We start from the raw sequence: 15,765 nt of genomic DNA, 5'->3' as shown, positions 1-15,765 counted from the left end.
ATAAATATATATCTCATAATATCATAGTCACTTATCTCATTCATGAGAGTGGAACCCTCATTACCTAATCACCTCCCAAAGGCTCCATCTTCTAATACTATCACCTTGGTGATTAGGTTTCTACATGTGAATTTGGGGAGGCATCCATACTCGAATCACAGCAGGTCTTTTGTAAGTTTAGGTCATTCAAATCAGTTAGGAACTGTTTGTATCACTTGACTGCTACGGTATAAAATAATATCACATCGAAGCATTAGAAAAGATCCCAAGAGATCCACTAGAGTCCACAGATTAGCTAGCTCACTTCCTTCAGGCAGGGACACCTTTAAATCCTAGATTGGACAAAGCAGCTACATAATATCATTAAAAATAATTCCTGGCCAGGCACAGTGGCTCACACCTGTAATCCTAGCACTCAGGGAGGCCGAGGCAGGAAGATCCCTTGAGTTCAGGACCTGCATGAGCAAGAGCAAGACCCTGTCTCTACTAAAAATAGAAAAATTGGCCAAGCATGGTGGTAAGCTCCTATAGTCCCAGCTACTTGGGAGGCTGAGGCAGGAGGATCACCTGAGCCCAGGAGTTTGAGGTTGCTGTGAGCTAGGCTGACGCCACGGCACTCTAGCCAGGGTGACGAGAGAGATCTTATCTCAAAAAAAAAAAATTCCTAATGGAAATCATTTCGCTTATCAGCAAGTAGCACTCTGTTTGTGTATGTATTTATACATATTGATATATTCTACAGTCCTACTTGATATATTAAATTCCAAAACTGTTTAGCTATACCCTAAAAAAACTGTTTAGTTACACTTGGGCAAGATTCACAATTTTACAAAATGAATAAAAAGGCAGAGCCTCCCCATCTATCACTCCCAAGTGTGTACTATTTATATATAGCACTTTCCAACCCACTCAAATCAACTTCATGTCCTTTGTTGTAGTCAGCTGAATGAACATTACTCTTGAATCACCGTAACTGTTCTTGATAACATTTCAGGATTCAGAACAGCAGGGAAGAAAGCATTAAAGGGAGCTGATATTCTGGGCTCACTCACATCAAACTGCAGGGGAAATTTAGCACGAGCCCATCACTACTAGATAGAGTTCTTATACTTAGCCAGCTTATTTCAACAGACCATTTCTCAACTACTCCAGCTGTTCTCTCTAGTCTAGTCGTAAATAAAAAACTAGAAGTTGGGTACTAAAACGCAAATACATCAATGGCTCTGTATCATCTATAGCAGTGATTCTCGAAATGTGTTCCTGGATAAGCAGCACAAGCATCTCCACGGAATCTGTGGGTAATGCAAACTCATGGGACTTGCTCTAGGTCTACAGAATCAGAAATTTTCAGGTGAGGCCAAGCAATATGCCTTTTAACAAGCAAGTGAGATGGATGCATACTATAGTTTGAGAGCCAGTGCTCTACAGGATTAAGTCCAGACTTCTTAGGATGACTTCAAGGCCCTTCAGGACAGGCCCTTGTCTACCTATCAAGCCTCATCTGTCCACTGCATGCCAAGCACCAGCACAGTGTCTCACATGACATAAACTATACACACGAAGCTATAACACAACGTTATTCTTTGTATATGCACATGTGGCACCATTTAGCCACATCCCCCTGACAAGCCCAGAAGCAAATGAGAGCCACTCAACCTTTATGACTCAACTCAGCATTATTCTTAAAAGAAAGCCTTTCTTGACCTCTGTTCCAGGTAGAGCTGACCACTTTACACATCTGTGCCACTACCAAATCCTGAACATGCAACTCTCACTGCACTTATCAAATTGCACTGTCATTTTGTATGTGTGTCTACAAATTAGACTATGATCTCCTTAAGGTGAAGGACAGTTTTCATTTATTGCCCTGCTGTACCTAATATACAATGGCATTGAAAAAATGTTGAGTAACTGCAGACACATTTCTAGTGAATAAGGTATCCTCCAAAGCTGTGGTCCCCAACCCCCAGGCTGCAACCTGTTAGGAAATGGGCCATGTATCACCTCCTGAGCTCCACACCACCTTCCCCTTTAGTTTAAAAAAGTTCAAAAGCCAGGAATATCAGCTGTTGTCCTAGCCAAAATCTGATAGTAAGAGATTTAAAAGGATTTTTTAAAAAAGAGCTCTATGGTCAAAGGTCAGCTTAATTAAAAGCTGATATTTAAGCTCCTCCTTCCTCTTGCTGTCTTCTGTACCACATGAAGAAATCTAGGAGACTTCTAATGACTTAGACCCCTTAAGGAACACAGAAAAAGGTGTCACTCACCCCTTTTGGGGGGATTTTATGTCTTCCTGTGTAGCCTGACAAGTTGTGGACGGCTTCTTGACATGTGTAAAGCTCTTCTCTCTTTTGCATTACATTACCTGATCTCTTCGGATTTTGGGTGCCACAGATTACTTTGCACTGTGAGAGAACACAACCTTTGGCTATGCAATGACTGGCGGATCACTGGCAAGGGCTGCAGTTTTGGAGGCGGCTGATAGTGGTTGCAATAAATAGTTGTTACAAGGAGCTACTGGTTTCTTCAAGTGTTTACAGATAAAAAGGCAGGTTTGAACACTTGGAGGCTATGAGAGTACTCACCACCAAGGGATAGAACTCCCATGGGGGATGGGCTGATTGCAGAGTCACCAGCCCCAGGGAAATGTCTTTGTAGCGAGGTGCACTGGGGAAGCCTGTGTAGCCCAGTCTCATGGTGTTTCCTTCTCTGCAGAGACTGAGATTCAGTGTAAAAGTGGGATCCTTGATTTTTTTAAAAATTTAGATGCACTTTCCTCCAGCTGTAAAGTAAGTAAAGAATGTCACTTTTTGACAGGCCCCGGAACCGCAGGATATTTTGGGACCTGGAGAAGAGAGGAATTCACCCAATTCGTGCAGGTATTACAGGCACAGTCTGATGTTGAATCCCTGGCATGACTTCCTACCCTTGAGAGGCTTTTAAAAGTCTAATCTGAAATTCATCATGAAAAAGTTCCAGCAAAGCCAACTTTAAAAGGAGCCTATATAGCTAATCAATATTCTTGTTGCACTTTATGCAAACAATCAGGTCAAATATAATACTAAAACTTTTTTTTTTTTTTAACAAGTAAATTGGTCCTACTATCTTTAGTAGAAATGGGGAAATGGAGAGAGAAAAATTATGTTTCAGAGTAAAACTATAGCATATCTGTCATTAGATTTTTAGCCCTGACCATTATTTTTGAGTTTTTAGTATCTGCCTACAATTTGGACTCTAGACAAACCAATGCCAGGCAGCCACAAAATGCCATACACCCTATAGTTCAACAACGTACAGCCAAAAACTAACCAGTGTGATTTCTGTAAATCAGTAAGAATTCCCAATGAACAACTTTCGTAACTGCCCGCTCTCATGATTCATCCTTTTTCTCTTTAAAACCTTGAGCCTCTCTTTTACTCTGCAGAGCACTCCCCAAGGCAACTTGAACTTGTGTCCCCGTTGCAGTCCTCGAACTTTAAAGAGAGTTTATTCAAGCACAAATTCTGACCTTTTTGATTATTTTAGGTAGACAGAAACTAGTACTTAGAATAAATCAAATACTTCAGTTATAATTAAAATTCAACCAGAATACTCCACATTAAGAGTAACTTCTTGCCACTTAATTTGTCCTTATATATATAAAATGAGCACACATCTCACGTTAAAATTTCATGTTAAATACTTAACATGTGGTCGGGCGCGGTGGCTCACGCCTGTAATCCTAGCACTCTGGGAGGCCGAGGCGGGCGGATTGTTCTGAGCTCAGGAGTTCGAGACCAGCCTGAGCAAGAGCGAGACCCCGTCTCTACCAAAAAATGGAAAGAAATTAATTGGACAGCTAAAAATATAGGTAGAAAAAATTAGCCGGGCATGGCAGCGCGTGCCTGTGGTCCCAGCTACTCGGGAGGCTGAGACAGTAGGATTGCTTGAGCCCAGGAGTTTGAGGTTGCTGTGAGCTAGGCTGACGCCAGGGCACTCGCCCCAGGCAAGAGAGTGAGACTCTGTCTCAAAAAAAAAAAAAAAAAAGAGCTAATCTCGGCAGTTTAACATTGCAGAAAGCAGGAAGACTGAAGTCCTCTGGAGCACCATACTATGCAGACACAGAGGGTGGTGATGATAATCACTGCTAACAGTAACCTCAGAGAAGTAATGAAACCAGTCTCCGATGGTTGCTGTCCCAAGGCAAAATAGCTCCAAGGCCCCAAATGTGCTTAGTTTGTTGGTCTTTTCCTCAATGCTTGAATAGAAGGAAGCCACGATCCCCAAGATAGTTGTGAGGACGGCTTAGATGGAAAACAGAGACAGGAGAGAAACAAGTATCACAGAGAATGTCTAAGTAACATACTGCTATGGGCTGAACTGTGTCCTTCTCCACACCTCCAAAATAAATTCATATGTTGAAGTCCTAACCAATAGTACCTCAGAATGTGACCTCACTTGGAGATAACGTCTCAGCAGAAGTTAGTTATCAAGTTAAAATGAGGTCATTAGCATGGGCCCTAATCCAACAGGACTGGTGTCCTTGTAAGAATAGGAAATGTAGACACAAAGGAAAGACAGGTACAAAGGAAAGAAGATGTAAAGACACAGGGAGAAGGCAGCCATCTGTAAGACAAGGAGAGGCCAGAAGCAGACCCTTCCCTCACAGCCCTCAGAAGGAACCACCTCTGCTAACACCCTGATTGTGGGCTTCCAGCCTCCAGGACTACGAGAAAGTAAATTTGTGTTGGTCTAGCCACCCGGTCTGTGGTACTACAGAATGGTAGCCCAAGCAAACTAATAGAGTAACAACATATGAAAGGTATTTTTATGATTAAACTCACAACAAGAAGGAGGAGCACTAAAAAAAGATAATGGTGGCAAGAAGACATCGCTCTCTAGTAGTCTCTTTGAAGTATCTGCCAAACGGTCTGAAAGTGAAGCATCTTCTCTGTAAGAACAGTGAGCAAAAGGAGAGGAACAGAGCCCACACTCTTGTAGGAATTCATCAGATCAAGTCTCCTAAGCTCAAAAGCCTATAAAGACGTCCTTCCTCATTGACAATGAAACCAAAGCCCCAACAGCACCAGTAAGGCCCCTTGTGGTTGGGCTCCTGGCCACCTCTGGGTTCATGTGTGGCTTCGCTCCACCGACTGAGCCCTTTCTTCAGCCACATCGGTTTCCTCAAACAGTGCAAGCTTTTGCCTTAGTGTTTTGCACCTCCCCTTCCCCAGATACCCTCAGACTCCCAGATCACTGCTCGGAGGTCTCCATTTAGGGGAGATCTTCCCCAGCTCATTACGTGAATGCAAAATTAGCCTCCCTTCCAGCAGAACCCCACCACCTCTCCCCTTCCCCTACCCACTCTGTTTTACTCCAAGCACACATCATCTGAAATACTGTGTATTTTATTTGTTTATTGTCTGGTTGCCTCCCAGCCTCCTTTAGGGACACAGAATGCAGAGATTTTGTTTTCTTTACTACTGTACGATTATCAACTAGCCCACTAGGTGATAATAAACTCAGTAAACACTGAGTAAATAATAAACTCAGTAAACACTGCTGAATGAACGTATTTGTACAGTCTTCCTTACTGGGCTGAGATTAAGAATTAGTGTGTCTTCATGGTCTATCTTCACTTGCTTTATACACGTGTCTACCTTCTGTCAGTGACTCAGAGAGCCAAGTCTCCAGCCTGAGCTTCCTTTTGCTGCTCTATGCTAATGAGAAACCTGGAAGTCTGTCATGTCCCAACTGTTTCCTCTTCTTTTAGCACTCTACCCCCTGACAGGGACTTGGGCAGGTCTAGAGAGTCTTGTGGGAAGTCTACTTACTCTACAAGGTGAAAGTAGTGTTTGTTGCCTGTCATCTGCGAATCAAGACCTGCTCTGCAATCTAGATTTTAACATGTTCTCTAACCACATTTATGTGAGGGAGAATGTTTTACTATCAGGCAAACTACAGGGAGTTGAGAGCCATCCTCATACCATAATTATTTCTTAGTGTCAAGCCTGGGTAAAAATCTTACTTCATTTGAAGAGAAACAAACAGGAAAAAAAAAAAAAATAGACTTTTTTTTCTAATCTACAACACAAGAGTGGAAAGCGGAAAAAAAAACTACTAACGATTCAAATGCTTAAGTAAAGGAAAAGATTAAGTAAATTATGAAACACTGGAGTCATTTAAATGATTATCATTTTTCAAGAGAGAAATATTAATGAATATTAAAATTAAATTTCAATATATGAAAAAATCGTGTAATCATGTTTAATTTAAAAATAGAACAGAAACACTATATATCCAATGATTTTAACCTTCTAAAAATTATGACTACAGATGAATACAGTTTATAAGGGAATACAGAAATACAAAGGTTTTTGTTAGGATGAAATTATATTTACTCTCTCTAATGCTATTATACTATTTTAATAATTTAATATTTTAATAAACTTGAAATATTTAAATGTAAGCCAAAAGAATGATCATATTGCCAAAAACCAGACAGGAGAGAAAGGAGGGGTGGTGGATAGACCTAGGGCCAGTAACATGTGTCACTGAGGAAAACAAACTGGTTCTTACCCTTGTGCCTCTTCAGTTGGGGAAAGCTGCTAATTGTAGTCGCTTGGATTATTTCCACTACAATTTGATACCTGATATTTAAAAAGAGAAAAAGAGAAAAGATTTAATAGAAGAAAAACTATTCGCAGAGACACCTTTATTTTATTTATTTATTTTCTTAGAGACAGGGTCTCGCTCTGTTGCCCAGGCTGGAGTGTGGTGGCACGGCATAGCTCACTGCATCCTTGAACTCCTGGACTTAAGGCCAGTGGTCCCCAGCCTTTTTGGCACCAGGGACTGGTTTCAAGGAAGATAATTTTTCTATGGACAGGAGGGAGAGAATGGTTTTGGGATGATTCAAGTACATTGCATTTCTTGTGCACTTTATTTCTATTATTATTACATTGTAATATATAATGAATACCACTCACCATAATGTCGAATCTAATGCCACCACTGATCTGACAGGAGGCGGAGCTTATGCAGTGATGTGAGTGATGGGGAGCTGCTGTAAATACAGATGAAGCTTGGCTCACTCGCCCACCGCTCACCTCCTGCTGTGAGGCCCAGTTCCTAACAGGACAAGGACCAGTACTGGTCCATGGCCCAGGGGGTTAGGACTGCAGCTTTAGATTGTATTTGTACTAAATAAATGTAACACAGGAGCTGTGAATCCTTAACAAGTCTCACTGAAACAATCCAACATGGATTGAGCACCTATAACAGGCTGGGCATCGCGCCACGTGCTAGTCATTTCTGAGGCCCTAATGTAAAAATCACGTACCCACTTGCCCCCACTCTACTCCCCATAATGGAAGTATTACTACCTACCCCTCACCAAGGGTAGAAACTCTGAGGTTCTGCTTAACTCCTCCCTCCCCTCCATACTCCTAGGCAAGCAGAGTCTATTGACTCTGCCACCTAAATCTGCGCTGTCCAATAAGATGGCCATGAGTGCTTTGTAGCCATTTAAAGTTATTAAATTAAAAGTTTAGTTACTTTTCAATCATACTTGCTACGTTTCACATGCTCAACGATCACATGTGGCTCGTGGACCATATTGGAGAGTGCAAACAGAAAGTACATTTCATCACTTCAGAAAGTTCTACTGGATGGTGCTGTCGTAAATAGATCTCAAAGCTGTCCTCTCCCCTGTAGCTCCACGGCCCCTGCCTGAGTGCAGTCCCTCATTACTTCTCACTTATATGTCGCTCTAGACCAGAATCAGAATCTATCTGCAGTGGGACTCTGGCATCAATTTCTTTAAAGCTCCCCAGTAATTCCAGTGCATGGTGAGAATTGAGAACCATTAGATTAGAGCACCAGGTAAATGAATGTGTGACAGGGAAGACCTCTGAGTCAGAAAAAAGAAACAAAATTTTACATTTTAAGTGCTGAGTATAACCCTAGAGTTGTGGCGATTTTGAGCATATTCAGTTGGGTTTTATAAATCCAAATTTTCTTAAGGGTTATTCAACAGTTACTAAGTATTACCCTAACCAAACTGATGCACCCTGAGTGTTTCTTAGCCCTTAATTAAACCTACTTAATTGCATCTGCCAGTAATAAAGCTATTTAACATTAATTCTTAACTTTGAACACAAACTTTGCGGCATTCTAAGATTTAATTTGGCTGGCTTTTAGAGCACAAAATAACATACGTTCTTTTGCTTTTCAATTAAAATCCAGGAGACACAAATTCATCACAGCCATAGCTATTTCATGGATTCCTCACTAATTCGCATCCTTTTTATGTCTTCACTTGTGCAATGTAAGTATCAATGTCTGACTCACCATCTCAATGAGTATGTCATCAGGAGTAGTGTCGGTGTGTCACCCAAAGATGGTGGCAGATGCTGTTGGTTGCACATCCAATGTCCAGTCTCCTTTCCTTCCTTACTGACCCACAGTTTTATCAGGGAAAGCGACACACTCAGCTAAAAAGGCTAACCTTTCCCCCAGCAGTTAGGGTTGGTCACGGGACATTGTTCTAGCCTGGGAGACATAGGTAGAAATGGCTGGGTGGGGATTCCAGGAAAGCTTTCTAAAAGTAAACTCCACAGCAAACCCTTTCAACCTTTTGTCCTTGCCCATCCCTCATTTTTCTACATAAAACAAGGACGCAACTGGATGAAGGTACAGCAGCCACCTTGCAATCAGGAGATAAAAGCCACAGGCTAATAAAGACACAGTAAGAAGACAGGAATTGTTTAGGGCTCCAGTGGCTTCATGAACCATCATAACAGCCCCCATTTGCCTATCTCAGGACATGTTGTTGCTGGAGAAAAATAAACTCATAACTTATTTAATTCACTGTATGTCAAGCTGTCTCATGGCCAAATGCTGCTCCAACTGACAGAGAGCTCTTTAAGGACTCCATACACACAGAAGATCAACTCTAGGCTGAATATACACTCAGCAATGTTTGCCAAACTAAAGTCTTGCTAGGGCATTAATGATCAATAAAGTGTTTGCTGGAACTGCTTTCATTCTGCCAAATAACGGCAAACCACAAAAGTAGCTCATTACATGAGTAATTCTGTTAGTAAATGGATGAGGAAACAGCTTATAAGCAGCATACAAAAACCTGGAACCATCAAAGCCCAAGTCCTTAATTTAACCTTGGGACTTAGGTTCTACTAGTGAACAGTATGGACTTTTCACACAACTCCAGTATATGTTTCCAAACATCCCTTTGTACATTGCCATCTAGATTAGATGTCCTGCAAATAGACTTCTTCCACATAGCAATTCCAATCTTGAGAATTTATCATCAATGTAAGGAAACAAGAGAGGCAAAAAAAAAGAAAACACAAAACCAAAACTATCATATACATATTTGTTGTACCAACTTCTACAAAGCATGAAAATAATCTATGTGGTCAATAATTCTTTCATTAAATAAACATTTGTTAACCTTTTCTTGTTCACAGGAATGAATACCAATATGGTCCCTGCTTTTGGGAAGCTCTGAGAATATATCAGATTAAAGGGCAAACACTCAGTCAATAATATTTATGATCATAAAGATTACATGAAAATAGAGTTTATGATGAACTAATTTTAAAAATGCAAAATGGCAGGTACATTTATGATTGCAGACATGTAACCATGCGGGTACATGAACCAGGGCTACAAGGCAAAATACAGATGAAAGAAAGGGCAGTTGTGTTAACGTGGTAGAATTATGAGTCTTTTTAAGACTTTCCGGACTGTTTACCTACCTATCTATGTCTATTCAAACTAACTTTACTTTCTCTCCTGCAGAGTAAGTTTTCTTTACCTCCCCATCTCTGCACTATTACCATCATCTTTCTCAAGGTGTTACCATCTTAGATATTTTTACCCCACCAGCAATCATCAGTCTCAAAGCCAATATACTGATTGGCTTTGAGATTTAAATAAGCTCCTTTCTTTCTGCCACCACCCTGTTTCAGGCCTCCTCCTTTGACACGTGGGGCACTGCAATGGCTAAACAGTCTAATTGTCTCCATGATCTTAATCCTTCCCTCTCCAAACCATCTTGAGCACCCCATCAAATCACCTTCCCACAAGACCACTTTCATCTCACCTCTCCCTTGCTCAACACCTCTAGCCTGCCGTTCCTTCCACAGCTTGGCGCTGGCTCTCTTCTCCAACCCAGCTTCTTTTTCTCCTCCACAGACATGTGCACATAAGTCGGGCCAGTGTCTATATTGCCCTTTCTATGGTCTCTCTAGGCTCTTGCTCATGCTTTGTTTGCTTCTTGAAGGCAATCTTCCCACTTATCCACCTAATTAGACCTTATATATATATCACTTCTTCCCTCAGGTCTTCCCCAATCCCCGTTAAGCACCTTCATATCTGCCTTCGCTGAAATCTTAAATTACTTCTGTTCTTTAATAGTGCCTTTTTATTTACTATTTTACGTTGTTGTTTTAAAGAGTCACACTTCCACAAAGAATGCTGTGAACAAAGAAAATGGTGTGTCCAGTCATTTCAGGGCCTAATTCTCCTTTAAAAAATGGTAACATATTTTTGAGCCTAACACAAAATTGTGGCTTTGTCTATAATAAAGATGTGCTACTTTTTTCTCCCCAACTAGATCATGAGCCTCTTATAATAGGAATTGTGTCTTATATTTTCCTATAGTACCTAGCTTGGCACTAAACATAAGGTAGGCACTCAACAAATATTAACAAGCTAAATTAACAAGAGTTAACATCTCAAACACTTAGCAGGTATGAATAATATTCTGAACAATTTGTTCTTTTGATATTTGTAATGATTCATGCTTTGGAACAAATGAATCATCAGTGGTACTAAAGAAAATACACACCATCTGAGTAAAGAGTTAAAATTTTTAAATAAAACATTAAAATTATAATACCAGCTAACAATTTTAGATTGCTTTCATTAGGTAACAGGTACCTATTTAGCTATTTTAATTTACATTATCTCACTTAATCCTCATAAAAAGTGCTATAACTATCTCCACATTACAGAGGAGGAAATTGGAGTTCAGGTGGATTAAGAAATCGATACAAGGTCCCATTGCTTCTTAAGCATTAAGGCCAGAATTACCATCTAGGGTTGCCTGACTTTAAAACTCATGCTCTTAACCATTCTCCTGTTACTCTAAAATTCAATATAGGTTAATAATACTTATCTTGCCCAAGGCTTTTCAAAATACATAAGCATGGTCAATGCCAGATAATCCAGTCTTTCCAGCCTTACTGCCTCCTATATCCCTCTTGGATACTGCTTCTGCCAAATCAGACCACATGCAATACCCCGAACACACTCCAGTTCTTTCCTGACTCCCTTCTCCTCAATACTTCCCGTTTCTTCTCCCTCTTACACACAATCACTCCTCCTTATCTGACAAAATTCTATTAACTCTTATGCTGGACTGCAAACACTTTGATGACAGGGGGCAGAATCTAAGGATCCACAGCCAGTTCATCTTCATATACACTAGACCTCTCACACAGTGCTTTGCACGTAGCAGGCATTTGAAGATGATTATTGAACTTGTTTAACTTACTTTCACTTGATACCAAGAGGAGATGATTGACTTTTCTCATTCTCATTTTTCTCTACAAAAACCATACAATATATACACATCGAAGTACATCTAAATGATGGCTGTTCTTGAGGGCACAGACCTCTCTGAACTCTGGGAAGCAATTCAGAGATACTGAGCACTCACTCAGCTTTCTTTCTCCAGAGGAGGATATGGCCTTCCAGGTGCTGAGTTTGGTTCAAGAATCAGGAAGATTGATATTTGGGTGCACAGATTGTTGGTATATGTTTTTCCAAAATGATAAAGTAAACTCAAGTATTAAGGAGAAGTGGTATAACATGAATTCAAGCTGGGCACGGTGGTTCACACTTGTAATCCTAGCACTTTGGGAGGCTAAGGCGGGAGGACTGCTTGAGCCAGAAGTTAAGAGACCAGCCTGAGCAAGAGTAAGATCCCGTCTCTACGAAAAATAGAAAAATTAACCGGGCCTGGTGGTGCATGCCTGTAGTCTCAGCTACTAGGGAGGCTGAGGCAGGCGGATGGCTTGAGCCCAGGAGTTTGAGGTTGCAGTGAACTATGGTGTTACCACTGCACTTTAGCCAGGGCCACAGAGTGAAACCCTGTCTCAAAAAAACAAAAACAAACAAAAAAACCCAAGAATTTACCTATTTTCCAAATGTGGCAAGATCCTACCTACAATATCCTTTGTCCCAGGGACTAGGAAAAAGCCACACTAAGAAAACTGCCACCACCTGCTCCTCTGAATTGCCACCCGCCTCTCTTTAGTGTTACACAATTGGCTAAACAAAGTGAGTTTGTGTTTATGAACACTCCCCACCAATCTGAAACGCACCTGAAATGCTACACAGTACTTCAAAGTATATAATTACCTTTGAAATCTATAGATTCATTGCCCTTCTACTCTATTGTTTAGAACAGATTTGGAATTCAATCAGAATTGATTTCAAAGTTATTTACATGCAAAATAAAAAGAAATCAGTCTTTTCATTTTCATTAGGCATAGCTTACACAGATTTTTAAGAAACTATTAGAGTTTTCTGGGCATGCACATGCTGGAATTTCTTGGGACAGTCAAAGGCCAGACAAATATTTACTATTTTAGCCCAATCAACCTAAGCCCACAGGATCACTGCAGCTCAAGAAATTCAGGTTTGCTGATTCACACAGTGAGAGACTACATAGTAGAGGAACTGGAGGGTGTCTCCACAAAGGAAAAGATAAAGTTACTATGGGATTCCAGGGAAAAGTAGAGTTTAGATGAAATTTAAAGGAAGCAGCATTTTGATAGATTCAAAGCAGGATTTTGTAAAGGGGTCAACTTTGGGTGGATCCAAGGTCCCATTTCCTTGAAAACTATAAACTTAAGATAGGTATGTTGAGTCCAGAAACCCCTTATGTGCAGCTCTGCATCTGAGTTGTAAATGAAAGCTGCTTCTGTGTGTCAAACTGACTTAGATCCTTCAGGCAAGAGTAGGATGTGTCATTCTTACTGATATAATTTCAAACAGCAAAGTTTTTGACAGTCTAGACTGTAGATAATGAAGTTTCTCAGTGACTAAGAAAGCTCAAAGAAAGGATCATTACGGCATTTTAAAGCCATAGTGTGCATAGCCTGTACTTGGGAGAAATATTGTTTCCTGTTAACTTTGTAGCTGCCTTTAATATTTGTTACACTGGCCTGATAAATGGCTGGGCAGATTTTACTTTCTCAGTCTGAGCCAATTTTTTCTTTCTCTAAAATAACGTATGTTCATTGAAGAAAATGAGAAAATACAGCACAACATTCGAAGTTAACCCCTATTAACATTTGGAATATCTTCATAAACTTTTTTCTATGCAAATATCATTTTTGTTTATAAGACTGGATATACATAATGTTTTAGAGCTTTTTTATTGATCAATTTAGCTAATATCTTCCAATATAATTAAATATTCTAATATTACACCATTGTTAATACCTGGTAATTTATTGTATAGATGCACCAACTTTTTTTTTAACCAAATCTTTCTTGTTAGACATTTTGGTTATTTCAAGTTTTTCTCTATTTTAAATAATATTGCAAGAAACATTCTTGGAGAAATCTTTCTATACATTCATGATTATTTCCTTAAGCTAAATTATTATAAGTAATAAATGGGTGAAAAAGAATGCATATTTTCACATTATAAAATTGTGTTACAGAAAGGTGATCATTTATATCCCTACCTGTGGAACATGAGGTTCCATTTTCCCACACCAACACTAAGTTGCCAACACTAAGTGTCATCAAATGTTTAATCACCAATATTAATCACCACCAGTATTATGAAGAAAAATATCCCTTTTTAGTGTTTATGTCTTTGAGTACTACTGAGGATATATAACAAGAGGATTCTGAGCTACCTTCTGATGAGGTATGTTTAGTGACATTAAACAGGGAGTGTCAGAAGCACAAATAGGGGAAATGTTTTAAGTTAGGACTTGGAGGAATGAGGGGCTCTTTCGGCTAAAGGAGCTTTTAAAACTGTTTTCCATCTTTCTAGTGTGCTGAAGGTGGCTAATTCCACAGAAAGACTAAGACACGCTTTCTAATGTTTTTCCACGCATAGCACACATACTGAATGATACCTGAAAAGAACACTGGGGTAACCAGCCATCCCAGACCCTCCCCAGTCACTCCCCAAGGGCTGAGGAAACCATCTCCACACATACACTGTGACTCCACACATACGCTGAGTCACACCAGGAAGGGAGTTCTGGACCACAGCAGCCTGAGGTGACGTGTGCTGAATTTAGGTAAACACCCCCCAAACACACCCCCTTTCTCTCTCTCTCACCCCCTCTTTCTTTCTCCTCTACACACACACACAAACACATACAATAATCTGGAAATATATTCACTAACTATAAATAGTTTTTATGTTTATGGTAAGTGATACTTTTCTTAATCTTGTTCATCTTTATTTTTTATCTTCCTAAAATAACCAAATGTTACCATATTCATTTTCTAGCTCCCAGAGCTACAGAAATTACACGTTACAGAAACAAAGTTATGTCACCCTTAGTGAACTGATGCCCTTTAGTTAACCTCAAAAAAACCAAAATTTTTCTCTTTGCTATCTAGTTTCTACCAGTATTCCTGATATTTTTATGTCAGCTACTATTATCATTATAAAGTATTTGTAGATGTATAACCACTGCTATTTTTCATTCCTGATTCTCACATTAAGCATTTTTGTTCAGAATGTTTACCAAGTATGATCTTTAGTTGCCTAGTTTTATATTCTATATTAAAAATGTCCTAATGACTTTCCTATACATTTCGAGTAAAGTTTTTCTGAAATAAAATATTGTGTTGCCTCATTGCATCCATTAATCCTATTCAAGTAAGGATCTGAGAATTTATTTGCCTTCTTCTGACAATTGCTATTTTTTTTTTTAGCTCTTCCTGGGAGCCTAGCATGACCCGAGAACTGTGTTAATGCATTACATGCATGATCTCATTTAATTATCACAACAATCCTATGAAATAGGAAGTATTTTCTCCAATTCACAGGTAAAGTTGAGGATCAGAGTTTAAATGACTTGCCCAAGATCATGCAGTTTGTAAGCAGCAAAGCAAAAATGCAAACCTGTTCTATTAAGTCCAGGTCAATTTGACTCCTGAGTCCAAGTTCTTGGCCAGGGTCTACTTTAGATTCTTGATTGATCACCACAGATTGACTTCCTGTGTTGCTAACCCTCATCTATCTCTAGAAGAACTGCACTTCTGTCTAGTGCAGGGTCATCAAAAGAGAAAGCATGTGTGGTTACCACTCAGTGCTGCACTGGAGCCAGTTCATGAGGCTTGTGCAGGCTCATAAGACCTGGCTGTTAAATTTTTAAGAATTAGGCTGGGTACAGTGGCTCATGCCTGTAATCCTAGCACTTTGTGAAGCTGAGGCAGGAGGACTGCTTCAGGCCAGGAGTTTGAGACCAGCCTGAACAAGAGTGAGATCCTGTCTCTACTAAAAATAGAAAAACTTAGCCAGACATGGTGGCATGCACCTGTAGTCCTAGCTACTTCGGAGGCTGAGGAAGGAGGATCACTGAAGCCCAGGAGTTCAAGGTTGCAGTGAGCTATGAAGAGGCCACTGCATTCCAGCCTGGGTGACAGAGCGAGACCCTGTCTCATAAATAAATAAATAAATATTTTTAAGAATGAAACTCATCATTATTAAAA

The 15,765-nt window shown here is 39.9% G+C and overlaps 1 protein-coding gene across 1 annotated transcript in view; it reads right to left on the bottom strand.

Moving 5' to 3' along the window:
* Positions 1–15,765, bottom strand: part of SNX25 (sorting nexin 25) — a 93,535-nt gene that overhangs the window by 44,792 nt on the left and 32,978 nt on the right. Inside the window, exon 4 of the mRNA XM_012643987.1 lies at positions 6,559–6,629. Within this exon, the coding sequence (XP_012499441.1) occupies positions 6,559–6,629 (71 nt within the window). The remainder of the gene's footprint in view (positions 1–6,558; positions 6,630–15,765) is intronic.

The sequence above is a fragment of the Propithecus coquereli genome, unplaced genomic scaffold (genome assembly GCF_000956105.1).
Source record: "Propithecus coquereli isolate 6110/MARCELLA unplaced genomic scaffold, Pcoq_1.0 Scaffold203, whole genome shotgun sequence".
NCBI lineage: Eukaryota > Metazoa > Chordata > Mammalia > Primates > Indriidae > Propithecus > Propithecus coquereli.
Note: the sequence above shows the minus strand (reverse complement) of the source record. Positions and strands in the feature narration are given on the sequence as shown.